Source organism: Diabrotica virgifera, chromosome 2, assembly GCF_917563875.1.
Source record: "Diabrotica virgifera virgifera chromosome 2, PGI_DIABVI_V3a".
Taxonomy (NCBI): Eukaryota; Metazoa; Arthropoda; class Insecta; order Coleoptera; family Chrysomelidae; genus Diabrotica; species Diabrotica virgifera.
The window spans coordinates 114,604,760-114,625,566 of record NC_065444.1 but is presented as its reverse complement, the minus strand read 5'-3'; the positions used below and the strand labels follow the sequence as shown (position 1 = coordinate 114,625,566).

Here is a 20,807-nt window from a genome sequence, read left to right as displayed (position 1 = left end):
ATAATAACTTAGATATTATGTACAAATTTACGCCACTCATTTCTATTTTGTGTCAAGACTTTTGCTTTTTTCCAGGATTTGCCTCTCTTTTTGCACAACTTTTCCAATAGCTTGGTCCCATGTTTCTCTTGGTCTTCCTCTCTTCCTCTTGGTATTAACTCTTGCTTCTCAAATCATTTTTGCTGGTGTTCTATCGTCTCCTTCTTCTTCTTCTTCAGCTTTCAGTAATCCAACTTTGGGCATAGGCCTCCCCCAATTAAATCCAGTGTTGTCTATTCTGCGCTACCTGTTCCCAGTTGTGTCCTCCAAACTTCTTTATGTCATCGGCCCATCTCATTTGTGGCCTTCCTCTACTTTTTCTTCCTAACCACGGTCTCCATTGTTGTATTTCGTGATTCCATCTTTTACCCTTTAGTCGGGCATTGTGTCCTGCGAAGCTTCATTTTAATTTGGCAGCATGTTCTCCTGCGTCTTTTACTTTTGTTTTGCTTCTAATCCATGTGTTTGTTTTTTTGTCTATGAGCCTCACCCCGAACATTGATCTTTCCATCGCTCTCTGTGCCTTTACTATTTTATCCACATTGGCCTTGGTGAGTGTCCACGTCTGTGAACTATACGTAAGTATAGGGAGGATACACTGATCATAAACTGTGGTTCTCAAACATTGTTCTATTTTAGTGATTTTCAAGATCCAACTCAGTTTTTCAAATCCTATCGTCTAGTCTTTGCAAATGTCCCCACCAGCTGATTGTCTTTTTCTATGAATTCTAAGATTGATTCCACCTCCATATCTTCTCTTATCTGCTCATTTCTTACCCTGTCAAGTCTTGTGACTCCTCTAGTTCTTCTTAGGTACTTCATTTCCGTCGCTTGTATTCTGCTCTTCTGCCTCTCTGTCAATGTCCACGATTACCAACCGAAGGTGAGTATGGGTCTATATATTGCCATAAATACTGTCATTTTTGTACTCTGCGCTATTTCCTTTTTACCTGTAAAAGTTGTGTTCATTGAATAATATGAATTTATTGCTTTCTCTATACGTTTATCGATTTCCAAATCTTGTTTACCTGAATCTTCTATTTTTACGCCCAGGTATTCGAAGCATTCTGCTTGTTCTATACGTATATCGTTGATCTGTCTATTCACGCTTTCGTTAGTTTCAGCTACTACCATTACTTTTGTTTTTGTTGTGTTCAGTTCCACGTCGTTTTCTTCTAGTATTTCATTTCATCTTTTTAAATTTTTTTGGAGGTCTTTTTCTTTTGCTGCCATGATAACGATGTCATCTGCAAAAGCACATTCTGATATTTCAATCGGTTGCAAATTTTTGTATCCTACAAATAGGTGTTTTGTTCTTTGGGTACTATGCTACTCGCAGAAACTATAATAACTTAAAGTACGTTAATTATTTTGGTATAATTTCCTGAACATTCTGCGAAAATGTTTCATGCAGAGCCAACATTTGTAAAATTTGCAAAAATAACGAGTTTTTGCTTTTTTGCAATACTTACAGTGAACTCTTTTATGTATTTGGTGATGGATCTGGTTGTTGTTGGATTTGCTGACCAAAATATTTATCTATGGTATTACGAATGTATGCATGTAATCCTGATGTTGTTGCTCGAGAAGTCATATAATCCTTGACCAACTCTAATCCCAAAGCTTTCAAAAATAATTTTCTGTTTTTGTTAAAATCCACATCTGGATTATTTTGTCTAGTAATATAGTAATAATAAACGCATTAAGGACTGAGAATTCCATAAAAATAGTTAATGGCCAGCGCTTAGTATTTCTAGCGACGTTGTATGATGAAACCATTTTATCAGCTATAGCCCAATCAACAACCATTTTCTCGTGGAATTTTGAGAATCACGAACGATTTCCTTGAAAATTTGAATTTAGGTAGTATGTATAACCTTTGTCAAAATCTACCCTACGCCGAAGCGAGTTCTTGCCCTCTTGCCCTCTTGCCGAAGGTGAAAATATCCCCATCTAGAGGATGAAAATTTTATAACTATGATAGTCGATAAAAAGATTTTCGCAAAGTTGGTACTTTCCAAATTATTAGCGATTGAAACTATGCATTTTTCATTGAAAAATCTCACGTTTTATAACCGTTTTTCATGAATAAATTAAACGATTTTAATTTTATAGAAAAAATTATTAAGAATATAATTGTAGCTAATAAATAGATGGAGAAAGTACTTTGACAGCTTATTAAATGAAGAATTTGATAGACAGCCTGTAGAGTCAACGGAGACAGTAGCAGCAATGGTCACCAAAATAACCAACGAGGAATTGGCTCAAGCTCTTCAAAAAATAAAGAAAGGAAAAGCGGTAGGACCAGATGATATTCCTGGGAAAGTATGGAGAGCATTGGGAGAGACAGGAACAAGGTGGCTAGCAGGTCTATTTAATAGAATTATGGACGTTGGACAAATGCCAGACGATTGGAGAAGCAGTATACTGGTACCTGTTTACAAAAACAAGGGAGATATACAACAATATACAAACTACAGGGCTATAAAACTGCTTAGCCACACCATGAAAATATGGGAAAGAGTAATTGGTAGACGGATACGTGAAGAAACCGAAATATCCGAGAATCAATTTGGCTTTATGCAGGGTAGATCAAGAACAGATGCAATTTTCATTATAAGGCAGTTGATGGAAAAATACAGAAGTAAAGAAACAAACGCTCATATGGTATTCATTGATCTTGAGAAAGCATATGATAGAGTTCCTCGAGAGATTCTGTGGTGGGCACTCAATAAGAAAGGAGCCCCTGGTGAATATGTAAAGATTGTGGGGGATATGTATGAGGGAGTAACGACTAGTGTTAGGACAGGTGTGGGAGAGACTGATAAATTTCATGTGTAAGTAGGATTGCACCAAGGCTCTGTGCTTAGTCCGTATTTATTCTCATTAGTTTTGGACCAGATAACAGCGAAACTACAGGATAACATTACATGGTGCTTAATGTATGCTGATAATGTCGTGTTACAAGGAAAAAGTGAAAGAGACTTAGAACAAAAACTGGAACAGTGGAGACAAGCTCTGGAGGAAAAAGGTTTAAAACTTGGTAGGTCAAAAACAGAGTATTTGGAATGTTCATTTAAAGATGGAGCTACTACAAATAAAATGGTATCTTTGGATGGTGAAATGATTGTGAAAAGCAATAGTTTCAAGTACCTAGGATCGGTATTACAGAGTAATGGAGAAATAGATGGAGATGCATGCAGTAGAATTAGGGCTGGATGGATGAAGTGGAAAGAAGCGAGTGGTGTGTTGTGTGACAGAAAAATTCCAATGAAGCTGAAGGGAAAATTCTATAAAACAGCCATAAGACCGGCTATGATGTAAGGAACTGAATGTTGGGCAGTGAAAAAGAAAGAGGAACAACGAATGCATGTGGTTGAAATGAGAATGCTTAGATTGATGAGTGGAGTGACAAAGAAGGATAAAATTAGAAATGAGTATATTAGGGGAAGTCTAGGTGTGCCAATTGAGCTAATTGATGCCAAAATGAGAGAGCATAGGTTAAGATGGTTTGGTCATGTTCAACGGCGAGACATTAATCACCCAATACGAAGAATGGCTGAAGTGCAGATTCCTGAAAGGAGTAGGAGAGGAAGACCAAAGAAGACCTGGGGGAGACGATAAGGCAGGACATGTTGGTAAAGGGGATTAACATTGATATGACCCAAGATAGAATTGTGTGGAGAAATGCAATTAGGGAAGCCGACCCCGCATAGGGATAAGGCAAAGAGAATAATGATGAAAATTATAAAGAGATTCGTGTCGGAAAGACCTATATAAATCTCATTACCACTGAGGTATTGCTGTTTAAAGGGTGGTTATCTTCGAAGAACCTCGAAAGGGAGAACTTTTAATCTCAAATATCTCGAATGTGGTGAAATTTTTTGGGAAAACTCTGAGCGCCTCAAATTATTATTTAACTACTTACCTACAAGTCTCTGCATCAAACAAGAGATTATTGATTGGTTTGGACACGAAAATTATTGCACATTTTTTGATATCTTCACCTACAGAGTTTAGACATAACGTAACTCCACCGACAAGTAGTCCTAGAAAAGCAATTAAAAATATTAAATGTAGTAATGAAACACAGACTTGCCCACAATCATTTAATTATACTTTTTGTCAAAGTATAATTAAATGATTGTGAGTAAGTCTGTGTTTCATTACTACATTTAATATGGACTCACATATGCAACCCATTCAATATTTCAATATAAAAATATTAAAGTTTGATACCAATGAAATTGTTTTCTCGATTTTACTAGTTTTAGAAAACTTAAAAATTTAGATAAAATGAGATGGAAAGAGGTCACGCAAAAATATTTTGGGACATCCAAAAAAAGTAGTATGTTGGTTCCTAAAAAACTGATACGACTCTTAAAGCGTATTTTGTAGAAAATTGAGCAGTGTATTTTGAAGGATAAATACTTCTTATTTACATACTGTCACTGTCACTGCCAAACCTTAAAATTTGTCAGATATCTTATTCTGTTCATCCTCAGAAAATGGCTCCACATGCTAGCAAAGAACTAAAAGCATGAATTGTAACGAAATTAGAAGATGGTAGGTCACCATCTGCCGTAAAGAACAATTTTAACGTAAGCAGAACAACAGTTTTTAATATTAATAAGAGATGCAGAGAACAAGAAACTCTCGAAAGAAAGCAAGGTTCTGAAAGACCAATTCTGGAAAGAGATTAGAAGAGAATCCTTTTGAAGATGCGAAAACTGCAAGAGTTCAAAATAATATCAAAATTAGGACCTTTTTTTTTTCTTCTTTTATGGCCTTTGGGAACTGCGCCCATTTAGATAGAAAAACTTTTTGAAATCGACGCCTCACCATACATCAAGACCTTTACGAATCCATCTCCGAATCCATTACAAAATCAATCCTGGGTAGGTAAGGGAAAAAGACTTTTCGCACTCAGATCATTCAGGGTGACTAACCACAGACTAAGTAGGGTAATACGGGGTTTTATTAATTTACACGACTAATTTTATAAAAAAAACTTATACAGAAGTAAAAAACTTATAAGTTGTATATAAGTTGTATACTGGTATAAAAATTGATGGATTCGACCGTTACTTGATGGAAGTTCATTTTATCTAACAATAAAACACTGAAAACGTTTGTTTTCTATACTTCCACAAAATTTATTATAACTAAGTGACTACAGCTGTTTCGGCAGAGTGCCTTTCTCAAGTGATATAGTTTACAATGTGTTTGCCTTTTTAAGTCTTCAACTGAAGAGGTTGAGGAGTGGGGAGCTGTTTGTCTCGAGTTGGTCATTCAGAATTATATCTGTATTTTTCAGTTTATTAATTTCCATAGATTCTAAAAAAGATAGCTTAAGGCCTTTATTTTGAATATGCAGAATTTGAAACTCTTCATTGAAGGAATGATTATGATCTAGAAGGTGAAGTGCGTATGTAGAAGTGTCTGTTTTTCTATTTTTGAATGTCCTTTTGTGTTCTGCTATCCGTTTGTCAAAATTTCTGCCAGTTTGACCGATGTACGTTTTCGGACAGTCATCACAAGTTAGTTTGTACACACCACTCTGTAGTTGCTTTCTCTTTCGGCTTTTATTGTTCTTAATATATTTGCTTAAGTTATTGTTAGTTCTGAAAGCTGGTGTTATTCCTTTCGTTTTTATGTATCTGGCTATTTTTGTTGTTATCTTGCCAGTATACGTGAGAGAGCAGAAGGTACGGGGTTCTTTCTGTGGTGGTGGATACACTAATTTCAGGGCTTTCTTATGGAGTTTTTGGTTTAAAATTTTGTTAACTGTTTGTTCGTTATAGCCGTTGTTTACTGCTATTTGTTTAATGATGTTTAGTTCTATCTCGAAGTTATTTTTTGTCGTGGGAATTTCTGTCAGTCTATGTATCATGCTATGGTAGGCTGCTAATTTGTGTTGTGTAGGATGGGATGATGAATTGTGTATTGGTGTGTCAGTATGAGTAGGTTTATGATATACGGAGAACTCATGTTTGTTGTGTAGTCTTGAAGTCGTTGCATTTAGAAAGTTTATACTTTCAGAACAGAATAACTCCATAAACGTTCTAGATGTAACGATTTCAAGACTACACAACAAACATGAGTTCTCCGTATATCATAAACCTACCCATACTGATACAACTATACACAATTCATCATCCCATCCTATACAACACAAATTAGCAGCCTACCATGCATGATACATAGAATTACAGAAATTCCCATGACAAAAAATAACTTCGAGATAGAACTAAATATCATTAAACAAATAGCAGTAAACAACGGCTATAACGAACAAACAGTTAACAAAATTTTAAACCAAAAACTCCATAAGAAAGCCCTGAAATTAGTGTATCCACCACCACAGAAAGAACCCAGTACCTTCTGCTCTCTCACATATACTGGCAAGATAACAACAAAAATAGCCAGATACATAAAAAAGAAAGGAATAACACCAGCTTTCAGAACTAACAACAACTTAAGCAAATATATTAAGAACAATAAAAGCCGAAAGAGAAAGCAACTACAGAGTGGTGTGTACAAACTAACTTGTGGTGACTGTCCGAAAACGTACATCGGTCAAACTGGCAGAACTTTTCACAAACGGATAGCAGAACACAAAAGGGCATTCAACAATAGAAAAACAGACACTTCTACATACGCACTTTACCTTCTAGATCATAATCATTCCTTCAATGAAGTGTTTCAAATTCTGCATATTCAAAATAAAGGCCTTAAGCTATCTTTTTTAGAATCTATGGAAATTAATAAACTGAAAAATACAGATATAATTCTGAATGACCAACTCGAGACAAACAGCTCCCCACTCCTCAACCTCTTCAGTTGAAGACTTAAAAAGGCAAACACTTTGTAAACTCTATCACTTGAGAAAGGCACTCTGCCGAAACAGCTGTAGTCACTTAGTTATAATAAATTTTGTGGAAGTATAGAAAACAAACGTTTTCAGTGTTTTATTGTTAGGTATAAAAATTGTTTATTAAAACTTCATAAAATGTCGTGCAAAACGTTTTCGCTCTAATTCAGAACATCTTCAGTGCATTCTGCTAAGTAATTGAAACTAGCACAACATTTAAAGTGGTAACTTCATGATACATGGTTTACATTTTAAATTTTTTAAAAATATGATGACTACCAGTTGATGTTACAAGATTAAAATTAAGAACATGCTTAAAGGGCACCATGCTTCCCTGCTCGAAAAAACTAGGTACTTGCCAGTTCAATGTTTTTAATTTAATCTTGTAACATCGACTGGTAGTCATCATATTTTTACAAAATTTAAAATGTAAACCATGTATCATGAAGTTACCACTTTAAATGGTATGCTAGTTTCAATTACTTAGCAGAATGCACTGAAGATGTTCTGAATTAGAACGAAAACGTTTTGCACGACATGTTATGAAGTTTTGATAAACAATTTTTATACCAGTATAGAACTTGAAGTTTTTACTTCTGTATAAGTTTTTTTAAACTATGGTATACAGCTAACTATTGGGATTTTCCCATTGATTTTACTAATTTTATAATCTAAAGTTTCAATTTATACGACTTAACCTAATCTCTAGAAGAATCCTAAATATTGACGGTTTGTTCGCTATTAAGGTTATCAGATTATATGGGGGATAAACATTTTCTTGCAATAGCTGCATATTCAATAGATTTATTTTGGTCACATATTTGTCACATGCAAAAAATATATGATCCAAGTCACTTATTGTATTGCAATTTTCGCACAAATCCGACTGTATTACATTGATTTTGTATAGATGTGCGGGATAACAGGCATGGCCAAATTTTAGTCGAGAGATAGTTACAATATCGTGTCTTGAAAAATCTAAATTTTTATGCCAATAATCTGTCGGGATTTTCGGATGTAAAAGAGTATTAATTTGGACCTTAATAATTATTTAAATTTATGAATTAACATATGTTATCAGTTGTTTGTTGTTTGTTTATTTTATTATTTGTCTGTCATAATAAATATAATATAATCTCAAACCAATCAAATACACTGCTCAAAATGATCAAATCTTACTAAGGGCCGGTTGTTCGAACGCTAATCAACATTGATCACTATCAAATATTTAATTACTGTCACAACTGTCAATGTCAACTTTGGTTGGGTTGCTGAAAACATAGTTAATTATAATTATGAGATTAGTTAGTCAATTAACATAACAATTATTAACATAATTGATTAACTAATTTCATAATTGTCATCAATAATTATGTTTTCGGCAACCCAACCAAAGTTGACATTGACAGTTGTGACAGTAATTAAGTATTTGTTAGTGATCAATGTTGATTAGCGTTCGAACAACCGGCCCTTAGAGTCGTATCAGTTTTTTTAGGAAAAAACTGTATCTTCAAAACCAATAATTTTATCTTAATTATTAATTAAACGAAATCCAGATAATATTTTGTTTGTTCTTTTTGTTACACCGTTTTATTTTTATAACATTTACTACTTTTATATTACATCTTTATATAGTAGAAAAATCGACTAATCTAATCTTATAAAATCCTAATGTGACATGTCACGCAGTCTGTCCGGTCAGATTTTGATAGGTAAGCATTGAATGATGTTTAATAAAGGTAATTTTATTTTGTTATTTATCTTTTTTATAACAGCTCCAGAATGACTACATCGAATTAGCTAATTACGATTTGAAAACATTTGTAGAAGTTCAAGGAGGTTTAAAATGACAGAAAATGTGATAAAATTGTAAAGAAATTACAACAATGTTATTGTCATATACACACATAATAATATTAGATAAATATACTCCTTTTACACCAGTCAATGGGAGCAAGAATAGGATATTAACTCAGAATTCTATCCTACTGCATGAATTTTAATGAAATTTTGGGAACAGCCTCTACTTATCTCCTAATTCAAGGTCTACCCTATGTCGATGTGAGTTTTTATCTTGGGGGTGGTTCCCACGCCTTCTCGTTAGTGGAAAATTTTTTGGTTACACTAACCACGGAATTGCCTAGATAACCTAATTCTAAGCAAAAACTGTTCTATAATTTTTTTTTGTAAACTCAATACTTTCTGAGTTATTCGTGGTTGAAAATTGGCCATTTTCATTGAAACATAACACCTTTTCGAACGGTTTTTTGCGAATACCTTAAAGACTATGCATCTACTAAAAAAACTGTATATAACATTTTTGTAGACTATAAAAAAGCGAAGAGACTCGTTCCTTCATAAATCTTCTAGTCATAATAAAAAAAGAGATATGGTAGGTGAAAAGAGTATGTTTTTTGGTGCATGCCCAAATTGGTGTATTCAACTTGAAATAATAGAGAAACGGTCGATTTAGGTGTATAATGCTACAAATTTCTTTTGTAGTGCTTGAAAAGACCTTTAAAATGAGCAATCTTAAGGTTGATTACATTCAAACTAAGAGAGATATGCTACAAGAAAAATTGATGACTAATGTATTTTAAGAAAAAATGAGAAGTATATGTAACCCCCATCCAACAGAATTTAAATGTATCGGTTTCCTTCTACATTACCTTTTATTATAGTGTTATTTCTATGTTCAAAAAGTTGAACGGGTTTAAAATGAATGGTTTTTGAAAAAAATAAGATCAAATTATTGAGCGCATTTTTAAATTTCCTTAAAAATCGTCCTTTTCCTCCATGTAATTTGAAAATTATAAGAGGTACAGTAATGAAAAATAAAAACAAATTGTTTATTCAAAAAACCCTACATTTTTGTGTGGTAGGTATCTTTATTTCGTACCTCTTATCATTTTAGAGTTACATGGAGAAAAAGGAAGATTGTTAAAAAATTTTAAAAATGCGCTCTATAATTTGATCTTATTTTTTTTTCAAAACCCATTCATTTTAAACTAGTCCAACTTTTCAAACATAGAAATAACACTATAATAAAAAGTATTCTAAAAGGAAAACGATGCACTTAAATTCTGATGGATGAGGGGTTAAATATACTTCTCAATTCTTCTTAAAATACATTAGTCATCAAATTTTTTGCAGCAGATCTCGCTTAGTTTGTATATAATCAACATTTAACATTGCTCATTTTAAAGGTCTTTTCAAGCACTACAAAAATAATTGGTAGCATTTATACACCTAAAATCGACCGTTTCTCTATTATTTCAAGGTAAAAACACCAATTTGAGCATGCACCAAAAACATACTCTTTTCACCTACAATATCTATTTTTTTTATTATAACTAGAAGATTTATGAAGAAACGAGTCTCTTTGTTTTTTTATAGGTTACAAAAATGTTATATACAGTTTTTTTAGTTAGATGAAAAGGTGTTATATTTCAATGAAAATTGCCAATTTTCAGCCATGAATAACTCAAAAAGTATTGAGTTCTCAAGAAAAAATTATAGAACAGCTTTTGTTTAGAATTAGGTTCTCTAGCCACTTTCGTGGCTATTTTAACCAACAAATTTTCCACGACCGAGGGGGGTGGGAACCACCCCCAAGATAAAAGCGCACATCCGCATAGGGTAGACTTTGTTTCTTGAGCTATTCCCTACTTACTGTGAAAATAGAAAGTAAATCGATGTAGTAGGTTGGAATTCCGAGCCAAATACCCTCATTGACTGCCCTATTTATATTTACGTCTTTTTCCCGTGAAATTCATAATTTTGGCACTTTGTTTGATCTAAATATGGTATTTATAGCCCAGTAAATGAACGGGAAATTCGGCGACACCGTGTAATTTTCAGTGGCAACTCCGAATTGCATGAAAATTTGGATTTAGGTTCTACTTACCCTCCACTTCAAAGTTGAAATTGTGCCGTTGGTTGCTTTTACTTGGGGGGTGACAGTCACCCCTTCTCGTGGGTGAAAAACATACGTTCAATATAAGACCGAAAATGGATAAATTGACTGATTTTAGGCAACTTTTGTTCTATAGAGTTTTTTACGTAAATCAATACTTTTCGAGTTATTTGCCATTGAAAATGTTGATTTTTCGACAAAAAACTACGTTTTCAGACGGTTTTTCGCTAATAACTCAAAAAGTAAATATTTTATCGAAAAAATATCCTTAGCAAAAGTGTAGCTTATAAAAACCCAAAAAAATGGTGTATCAGTAAAATCTATCAATCAAATAAAAACAAAGTTGTAGCTCATGAAAAATACGTTCTTGCTCGTCTAATTCTAAATCGAATATTTCAAGGTCAAATCACGGAAAAATTAAGCACTTTTCGGGAAAAACCCATTTAAACTTTTTTAAAGTGTTTATAAAAAGCTTTGTTTTAATTGTTAACAAAAGTTTTAGTATTAAAAATAAGCGAGTTGCGCTCAAAATAAAATTGGCCCTCTTTTTTTTTGTAAAAAATCATGAAAATCTCGCCGTGTTTAGCTCCCGAAATGAAATTAATCGCTACCGCTTTACAAACAATTTACTTACCTATCTATTTTTTATATGATCTGTCATTCTTACCGGTTTAAAGTGTTTATTTTTTAAAGGGATATAATTGAGAAAGCTTGAATGGGTCACTAATCACGAGTGTATGCAAATTTTGAACAGCCATATCTTAACCAATTTTTGTCTTACGGAGAAACAAAATAAACTAGCATATTTATAATAGCAAAACCTACATGTTTCTACTCTGTAAGATTTTTCTTATCAATAATACTTTTTAAGTTATTTTGAAAAAATGACATTTTTCAAAAATTTTTAGAAAACTTTTTTTCACTATAAAACCGAATGTTTTCAAAAATAAGCACTTCAAACCAATCAAACTTACAGATCATAAATATAAACAATACACATACAGTTAAAATAGATGATAAGGCCAAACGATTAATTTCATCTAGGGTGCTAAATAGAGGGATGTTTTCACGATTTTTTTTTACCAAAAAAGGGGCCAATTCGATACTTTAAAAATTTTAATAAGGTTTTCCCGAAAAACGCTTCTTTCTTTGGTTATTTCGCCTTGAATTATTCGATTTGGAATTAGACGAATAAGAACGTATTTTTCATGAGCTACAACTTTGCTTCTACTCAATTTGTAGACTTTACTGGTACACCATTTTTTTCGTTTTTTTATAGGCTACACTTTTGCTAAAAATATTTTTTTCGGTAAAATATTTACTTTTTGAGTTATTTGGGAAAAACGGTATCAAAACGTAGTTTTTTTGTCGAAAAATCAACATTTTAAATCGCGAATAACTCGTAAAGTATTGACCTACGTAAAAAACTTTATAGAACAAAAGGTGCTTAAAATAAGTCAATTTATCCATTTCCTGCCTTATTTTAAACACGCGTTTTTGACCCCCCGAGAAGGGGTAAATGTCATCCCCCAAGTAAAAGCAACCAACGGCACAAATTCAACTTTGAAGTGGAGGGTAAGTAGAACCTAAATCCAAATTTTCATGCAATTCGGAGTTGCTCCTGGAAATTACGCTCCAAAACGGTCATTTATTGGGCTATTAGGATCGTTTCATTAAAGGACCCCGCACAAACCTTATGGAAAATAGGTCCCAGTGGATTTCGTTCATACTTTGGGAAAATACCCTTTGAAGCATCCTGATAAAAAGTTCTCATGGGCACAACTCAATCGTATGAAGGATTTTCAAGATATAGAGGCCCAAACTCGGAAAATTATAATATTTACGGGGTATTCCAATTCCGTGAGTTACTGGTTATTTGGTAACATGTTGAAGTTTGGATCAAGGAAAAGTACTAGTAGCCTAAGATTTTTTCCTGGTTATTCAATGGCGAACTTTACTTTGACCTTGACCTTAAACGGATGTCATCTTCTAAAGTTTTGAGGGTTTTAGGCATTCAATTGATGCAAATAAATTACTGGTGGGTTTTTTGGGGTCGGTATAAACGAATAATGCATCAGAATTAACCTCCGGATGACGTGGTGGCCAGGGCCACTGCAACGGACGTCATCTTCTAGAGTTTGGATGGTTTTCGGCATTTAATTGATGCAAATGAATTACTGGAGGGTTTTTTGAGGTCGCTAAACACGAATATGCCACCAGAACCGACTCCCGGAGCACCTGGTTTCCAAGATTAATGAAAGGGGCTCCTGGAGTTTCGAGGGTCTTTCGGAGCACCTGGTGCCTAAGGCAGGTGTTCTTCTGGAGTTTCGACAGGTTTCGGTATTAAATTGATGCAGATGGGTATTACTCATTAGTTTTTGGAGCTGCTAAACACAAGTACGCTATCAGAACAGACACCGGGGTACCTGGTGCCTAAGGCACACAATCTTCTGGGGTTTCGAGAGTTTTCGTTACTAAATTGATGCAAATGGATTACTCTTATGTTTTTGGGGTTGCTAAACACGAATATGACTTAGATAAAATACTCTGGAGTATCGAGTGGCCACGATGAATACCACTATCAAAATATAATGTAGTAAATCGATATTAAAATTAGAGAAGGAAAAACATTATCAGATATAAATTGAGTTTATATTTTGATAAATAATTAAAACAATAATTGAGTACTTAAGTTACTCACTTAGTGAGTACACACCAAAGAGTAATCCAAAAGAGCAACCCCAAAAACCTAAGAGTAATCCATTTGATTCCTCCGAAACTCCAGAAGATAACCTGTTAGGCACCAGGTGCTCCTGTGTCTGTGCTGATCACGTATTCGTGTTCAGCAGTACCAAAAACCTATAACTAATCCGTTTGCATTAATGTAGTACCAAAGACCCTTGAAACTCCAGGAGCCCCTTTCATTGACCTTGGAAATCAGGTGCTCCGGGAGTCGGTTCTGGTGGCATATTCGTGTATAGCGACCTTTAAAAAACCCACCAGTAATTTATTTGCATCAATTAAATGCCGAAAACCATCGAAACTCTAGAAGATGACGTCCCTTGCAGAGGCCCTGGCCACCATGCCATCCTGGCAATTCTGATGGCATATTCGTGTTTAGCGATCCCAAAAACCCATGAGTAATCTGTTTATATCAATTGAATGCCGAAAACCCTCGAAACTCTAGAAGATGACATCCGTTGAAGGTCAAGGTCAAAGTAAAGGTCGCCATTGGATAGCCAGGAAAAAATACTATACTACTAGTACTTTTCCTTGATCTAAACTTCTACATGTTGCCAAATAACCAGTAACTCACGGAATTGGGATACCCCGTAAATCTTATAATTTCCTGAGTTTGGGCCTCTATATCTTGAAAATCCTTCATACGATTAAGTTGTGCCCATGAGAACTTTTTATCAGGATGCTTCAAAGGGTATTTTCCCAAAGTATGAACGAAATCCACTGGGCCTATTTTCCATAATAGGTCTGGATCCCGCGTATGAAAAAAAAGTTGATTAATAGCAAGCTGAAAATTTGTTAATAGCTTAAGGGTGTCTAGTCGGATAAACTTTGATATATGGGAACACTGAAACAGGGGCAGTTTTAATTGTGGAACAGGTTAAAAATTTGGAACGGTCACAACACAAAAACGGCACATTTATTTTGTCCGACAGAACAGACTTAAACTTCCCGGACATAGATTAAACTCTCATGCAAAAATCAGACTGCTATTTATTACCTGTCATAATTCCTGTCATTTGACATATTCTACATGTTCGACTCATTAAAACGCCCATTTGGTGATAAATAGCAGTCTGATTTTTGCATGAGAGTTTAATCTCTGTTCGAAGAGTCTGTTCTGTCTGACAAAATACGTCATGTCGTTTTCGTGGTCTGACCGTTCCAAATTTTTAGCCTGTTCCAGAATTAAAACTTCCCCTGTTACAATGTTCCCATATATCAAAGTTTGTCCGACTAGACATCCTTAAGCTGTTAACAAATTTTCAGCTTGCTATTAATCAACTTTTTTTTCATACGCAGGATCCAGACCTATAAGGTTTTGTACTCATCCTTTATAATATTAAAATGGATTGCAATAATGCACGAATTTGAATTTTCAATTTTATGGCAGAGAAAATGTTTATTATTGTAATTAGATAATGTTTTAAAATTATTTTTAATTATAAACATATTTTATGTATAATAATTTTCGATATGGTCAAAAATAGAGATATTCTTGAGCAAGGCGCACATTTTTTACATAATTCCTATAAAACCTTTTCCTATAAAATAATTTCCTTTTCAGGCATATGGGTAAGTCCGATTTAAATACATAGCTCAGTTTACCAAACGCTGCCCAGGCTAATCCTATGCGACATGGGAGCTCGCACGTCTGGTTATCTCTTCCCAACCGAATTTCATGTCCCAAGTACATACTTATAAGATGCAGTCTGCTCAATATCCATTCCATCAACAACAATATTACGATTTAGCACGAGATTAGTCATTATTTGCGTCTTGTTGATGTTAATCTTTAGTCCGACCTCTAAGGAAGCGTGATAACTTGTTCAACATTACTAATGCATCATCCATACGATCGGCTATAAGGACGATGTCATCTGCGAATCTCAAATGACTGAGCTTTTCTCCATTTATATTGATACCATATTCGTTCAGATCTGCCTTCTTAAAACTGTGTTCTAAAGGGTTGTTCTCTTCAGACATATATAATATATATTATATTATAAGTTGTTTACGCGATATTTGTAGAGTATCGAAAGAAAATTAGATACTTAACCAAGAGAACAAGCTGGACTCAGAAAAAGTTACAAAACAAACAAATCTACAAAGTATAAAAACCCTAATAGAGAAAGTAGTGGAATAAAATAGACCTTTATTTCTAGTGTTTATCGATTTTCACAAAGCTTTTGACATAGTTGAGCTAAGAAAAATCTTACAGGCTCTTAAATAATACAGGTAGATTATAGGTATACAAAATTATTATACAAAATATACCTGCATGCAACAGCCACTGCCAACTTACATACTAACAGTAATTGCATAAAAATAGAACGAAGGAGTTAAGCAACGAGACCTAATCTCACCTCAACTTTTTAATACGGTCTTAGAACATGTTTTCAAAAATTTGGATTGATGACAATGGGAACAAAAATAGATGTAGAATATCTAAACAACTTACGTTTCGCCGATGATATAGTCGTAATAGCTGAGGATCTAGGGATGGCATGAGACATGGCACAGGAACTCGTTATGGCCATAGAAAATGTAGGTTTAAATATAAACATCTCGAAAATAAAAATAATGACAAATTTGGTACCCAACCAAGGTATCAGTATCGGTGGAAAATAAATAGAACTCGTAGATAGTTATAAATACCTGGTACATGAAATTACGATTAGCCGGAATAACCAGACTTAGGAACTGAAGAGAAGAATCGGTCTTGGGTGGGCAGCATATGGAAAACTTAGAGAAACTTTTAAAAGTGAGAGAAAAAGGCAGTTTCTGTTCTTATTTGATTCAGAGTTGGACCACCATCTCCAGATAGCTATTTCTACATCTCATGCGTCCTCGGTGGAGCTATGCAGTCACAACTCTAAACCAAATATTAACAGCCTGCCTATTTAAGGGAAATCACCGCGAAGCAATGATTCCACCTTTGAAATGCAAAACAGCGATGTCGTTGTCACTATCGTAAAACGAGGAAGACAAAAAGTCATAGGTACGAAGTTTACTACAATTAAAACAATTAAAATAACTGAAATAAAAATAATAAACAATATTTTAAATCCAAGGCTTTTCGTTAAGAAACTGCTTTCTGGCTGCATCCTGTATCTCTGGCTTTTACAATATATAAGCACAGAGACGATGAATATAAAAGAAAGCAAATAAAGGACACGGTCACGTATTTGCATTCTTTTCGTTTAAGAAAAGGGCCGAAAGACAGTTTCTGGTACTCAAATCTGAGTAAAGAGAAATTTAAAAGTGGGTTGCCCACATGCCTAAAGAGGAAGGTATTTATTTGATCAGTGAGTCCTTTAAGTCTTGACATACGGAGCAGCAACACTTAGCTTAAGTAAAGCCTTGGCTACCAAACTAAGAGTCATACAGAGAAGATTGGAGCGGTTCCCGTTAGGAATAACTCTTTGCGAGACAAAATCAAAAACGAAGAGATCAGAAGAACAAAGGTGACTGACATCATCAAAAGGATAGCTAGACTAAAATTGAGATAGGCAGGACACATAGCTAGAATGAGAGATGGGTGATGGACAAAGAGGTTATTGGAATGAAGACCAAGAGACGACATATGAGAAGCGTCGGTCGACCGCCTCCAAGATAGATTTTAAGGAGGCTAAATAAAAACTGGACGAGAGCGGCACAGGATAGGCGGAGTTGGAAACAAGAGGAGGAGGTCTATGGTCAGTAGTGGACTTTTGAGGCTGGATGAAGCCTTCTAAAAGTTATATTCATTGCTGGAACTGAAAAAGGTCATAGGGGCCCTAATATCAAAGAAGACACTACTTACTACATACTTACTTATAATGCGATAGGCATTGTTTTCGCATAAGAAAGTATTTGTGTCACCGACGAGGGAAAGTGTTTTTTCAACGGTGCGCTTTTCATCGCTAGTCAAACATTTTTCAGTAGAAGTCACCATAGGCTGAATACACCCATGAACTTCAGGCCAAACTTTACAGTATTTCTTAAAAAAGTTAAGAAGCTCGTAAGTTCGTTCAGCACGAGAAAATTCTTCAACGATTGTATCTGGATTTAAATTAAGTTGTTTGCCATCCAGGCATGTTGTAACTTGACGAGACATTTCCTAAAAATCAATTTTCTTTAAGTATACCTTCAATTACTAAATAAATATACAGTGATGAGTGCGCTAATATTCGGCAAAATAACGTACCTAAAAGACGTGGAGGTGGCAGTGGTGGAAAATTTAGCGATAGAGACCTAGAAATCTACATTATTTTGATTTTTTCTCACCTTTAGATCTATCAGACGAGGTTGGCAACTACCACTGTGACAGTGACAATTTTAGTTGATATATATACTCCTATGATATATACGTTTAAAGGCGGGAAACTATAATAATAATTGTTGGTAGTACAAGGTACTACTAACGTAGTGGATAGGACAACGGTTAAAATCTATATAAAGCTGAAAGGCGCTTTTACCATGGGGATGGTTGCCACCCCATTGGAGGGTGGAAATTCTTTATTATATTTTGACCGCAGAAATTCGTAAAAGGTTTAATTCTTAGATTAATACATTTTTTTGTAGTTAGTGTTAGTTTTATATCGACTATTTCACTAGACTGTTTTTAACTGATAAAACGTCATAGCAACGCAACGTTTCCTACTGACAAAACTCCTTAGCGACGTGATTTCTCAGCGACAAAATTATGACAGCTCCGTCACGAAAGTGTCTGGTAATAACAAATAAATAAAGATTATATTTCGTTGATATGGTGCATTAAATGTCTCGTGAAATAGTCTTGTCGAATATCATTCGAGAGAAAATTATTGACGGGCAAAATTTTCTCCTGGTTTCATTCAAGTTCGTTGCCTTTTGGTAATTTTCGCTTATGAAATTTTGACAAAATCACTCGGGTAACGTCTCGTGATTTAAGTCAAAATTTAATTCGCGAAAATTGCCAGGCAACAAACTTTCATACCAGTCGAGAATATTGCCGGCAAAATTTTTTCTCTTGTGATATTATATTATACGAAAAATCAATGGTTTTAGTCAGTTTTCTGCTAATAAGTCAAAAATTATTCTTCCGAGTAAAACTTCTTTTACTCTGTACACCAAAAGTAAGGAGCATTTCTAACAACGAGGAATCGATACTTATAGGTACTTTGGGTATTGTTATGTACGTACAGATATCCGTTACATTTCTTTAGTTACACTATATGATAATTTAATTATTTATGCAGATGTTCACACAAAAATTTTTTCTCTCATATTTATATAAACTTTTTGAATTTTTGGATTGACCATTTTCAATAGTTGTTCAAATTGTTCGGTATAGACGTTCTGTCCGTTAACGTGTTAATCTTCATTTACTACTTCACTTAGAAAATTATACGAAGCTCCAAGCGCCTTACGTATTCAATTACGAGTCCAAATTTTCTTTTTTTTATTTCTTTTTTCTGGATTTCAAGCTCATACATTAACTTATCAGCAGTCAGCAACCACTTGAATACCCTCCATGATCACTTTCGCCATCTTTGCAATGGTTATTGGATTTGGTCCAAGTAATTTACACGATCAAAGTAGCTTCCAAGTAAAGGCGGGTTGACACGATCCAAGTGTACTTGGTACAAGTCTACTTGGACGCAGCGCGCGCAACACTTGGAAGCTACTTTGATCGTGTGAGCGGGTTGACACGTTCCAAGTGTTCTTCGTCCAAGTCCACCCTAGTCTATTCGGTCGCTGCGCACGCAACGCTTGGAAGCTCCTTTGATCGTGTCACCACCCTCGTCCAAGTATATTTCTATCAACCAGTTCTATCCAAGTCGACTAGGACGGTGCCGAACTTTCTTCCAAGTAGCGTCAAAGTATAGTTACAATGGCGTGACAGTCAGACAATATAAATCGGGATATAAGTACAAATATAAAATGGTCAAACCGGCAAACAGGTGTATGTTCTCAAAGAAATTGAAAGTGTGTAAAAAAACTTTTAATAATCAGCTAAGTCCTTTCAGCACATAACGTGCCATCATCAGAGCTTCCTAAAAGGACATTTAAGATAAGAGATTTTTTATAAACAAAAGATTGAAAAAACTTACGTCCTCTTATAAATCCTTCATAGAAGAGTAATTGTTAAAACTCACATGATAAATCATGGATACTCGGCAAAAGCCACAGATATTGGGTATAAAACCCTTAAAATTAAAAGTTATCACATCTAAATTCTTTTTTTTTTTTATTTTAAAATTACAACATGGCTGCGTCAAACCGTTGTGAGTTCACGTGAACAGCTGAGCGCTGTCATTCATTCAAATGATAAAGAAGGAACCACTAATTTATGCGCCCTCTATATTGGTATGTAAATAAAAATTAATTAAAATGAAAATGGCTAAAAGGCCATGTGTTGGTTAAATTAATTCTAAGTGAAGATACTAAATTTTTTTTTAAAGTTAAATTTTCAAAATTACAAATATTAATATTGAAGTGAAATGTTAACGTGTTAACATTTCACTTCAATATTAATATTTGTAATTTTGAAAATTTACCTTTAAAAAAATTTAGTATCTTCACTTAGAATTAATTTAACCAACACATGGCCTTTTAGCCATTTTCAATTTAATTAATTTTTATTTACATACCAATATAGAGGGCGCATAAATTAGTGGTTCCTTCTTTATCATTTGAATGAATGACAGCGCTCAGCTGTTCACGTGAACTCACAACGGTTTGACGCAGCCATGTTGTAATTTTAAAATAAAAAAAGAATTTAGATGTGATAACTTTTAATTTTAAGGGTTTTATACCCAATATCTGTGGCTTTTGCCCAGTATCCATGATTTATCATGTGAGTTTTAACAATTACTCTTCTATGAAGGATTTATAAGAGGAAGTAAGTTTTTTCAATCTTTTGTTTATAAAAAATCTCTTATCTTAAATGTCCTTTTAGGAAGCTCTGATGATGGCACGTTATGTGCTGAAAGTACTTAGCTGATTATTAAAAGTTTTTTTACACACTTTCAATTTCTTTGAGAACATACACCTGTTTGCCGGTTTGACCTTTTTTAGAAGTGTGTACAAGTCATAAAGTCTGTTTCAATTAAATATAAAATGGGCTGAAAGGGAGAGCGTTAGATTTATGGCTGAGAAAGCATGATGGAATATAAAAATAAATGAGTATAAAAATAAGGATGCCTAGAAGTGCGGCCCTATAACGAATAAAAATGAACATGAATATTCCTGGTTTCACAGAAAACGACGTAT

The 20,807-nt window shown here is 34.3% G+C and overlaps 1 protein-coding gene across 2 annotated transcripts in view; it reads right to left on the bottom strand.

Annotated features, from left to right (window-relative positions):
• The window catches only part of LOC114335892 (27 kDa hemolymph protein-like), a 70,948-nt gene that overhangs the window by 22,547 nt on the left and 27,594 nt on the right, over positions 1 to 20,807 (bottom strand). For both annotated transcript variants that reach the window (XM_028286175.2, XM_028286176.1), the window contains exons 3-4: positions 17,385 to 17,670; positions 3,968 to 4,088 (exon numbers count right to left, since the gene is read on the bottom strand). In XM_028286175.2, the coding sequence (XP_028141976.1) occupies positions 3,968 to 4,088; positions 17,385 to 17,670 (407 nt within the window). The remainder of the gene's footprint in view (positions 1 to 3,967; positions 4,089 to 17,384; positions 17,671 to 20,807) is intronic.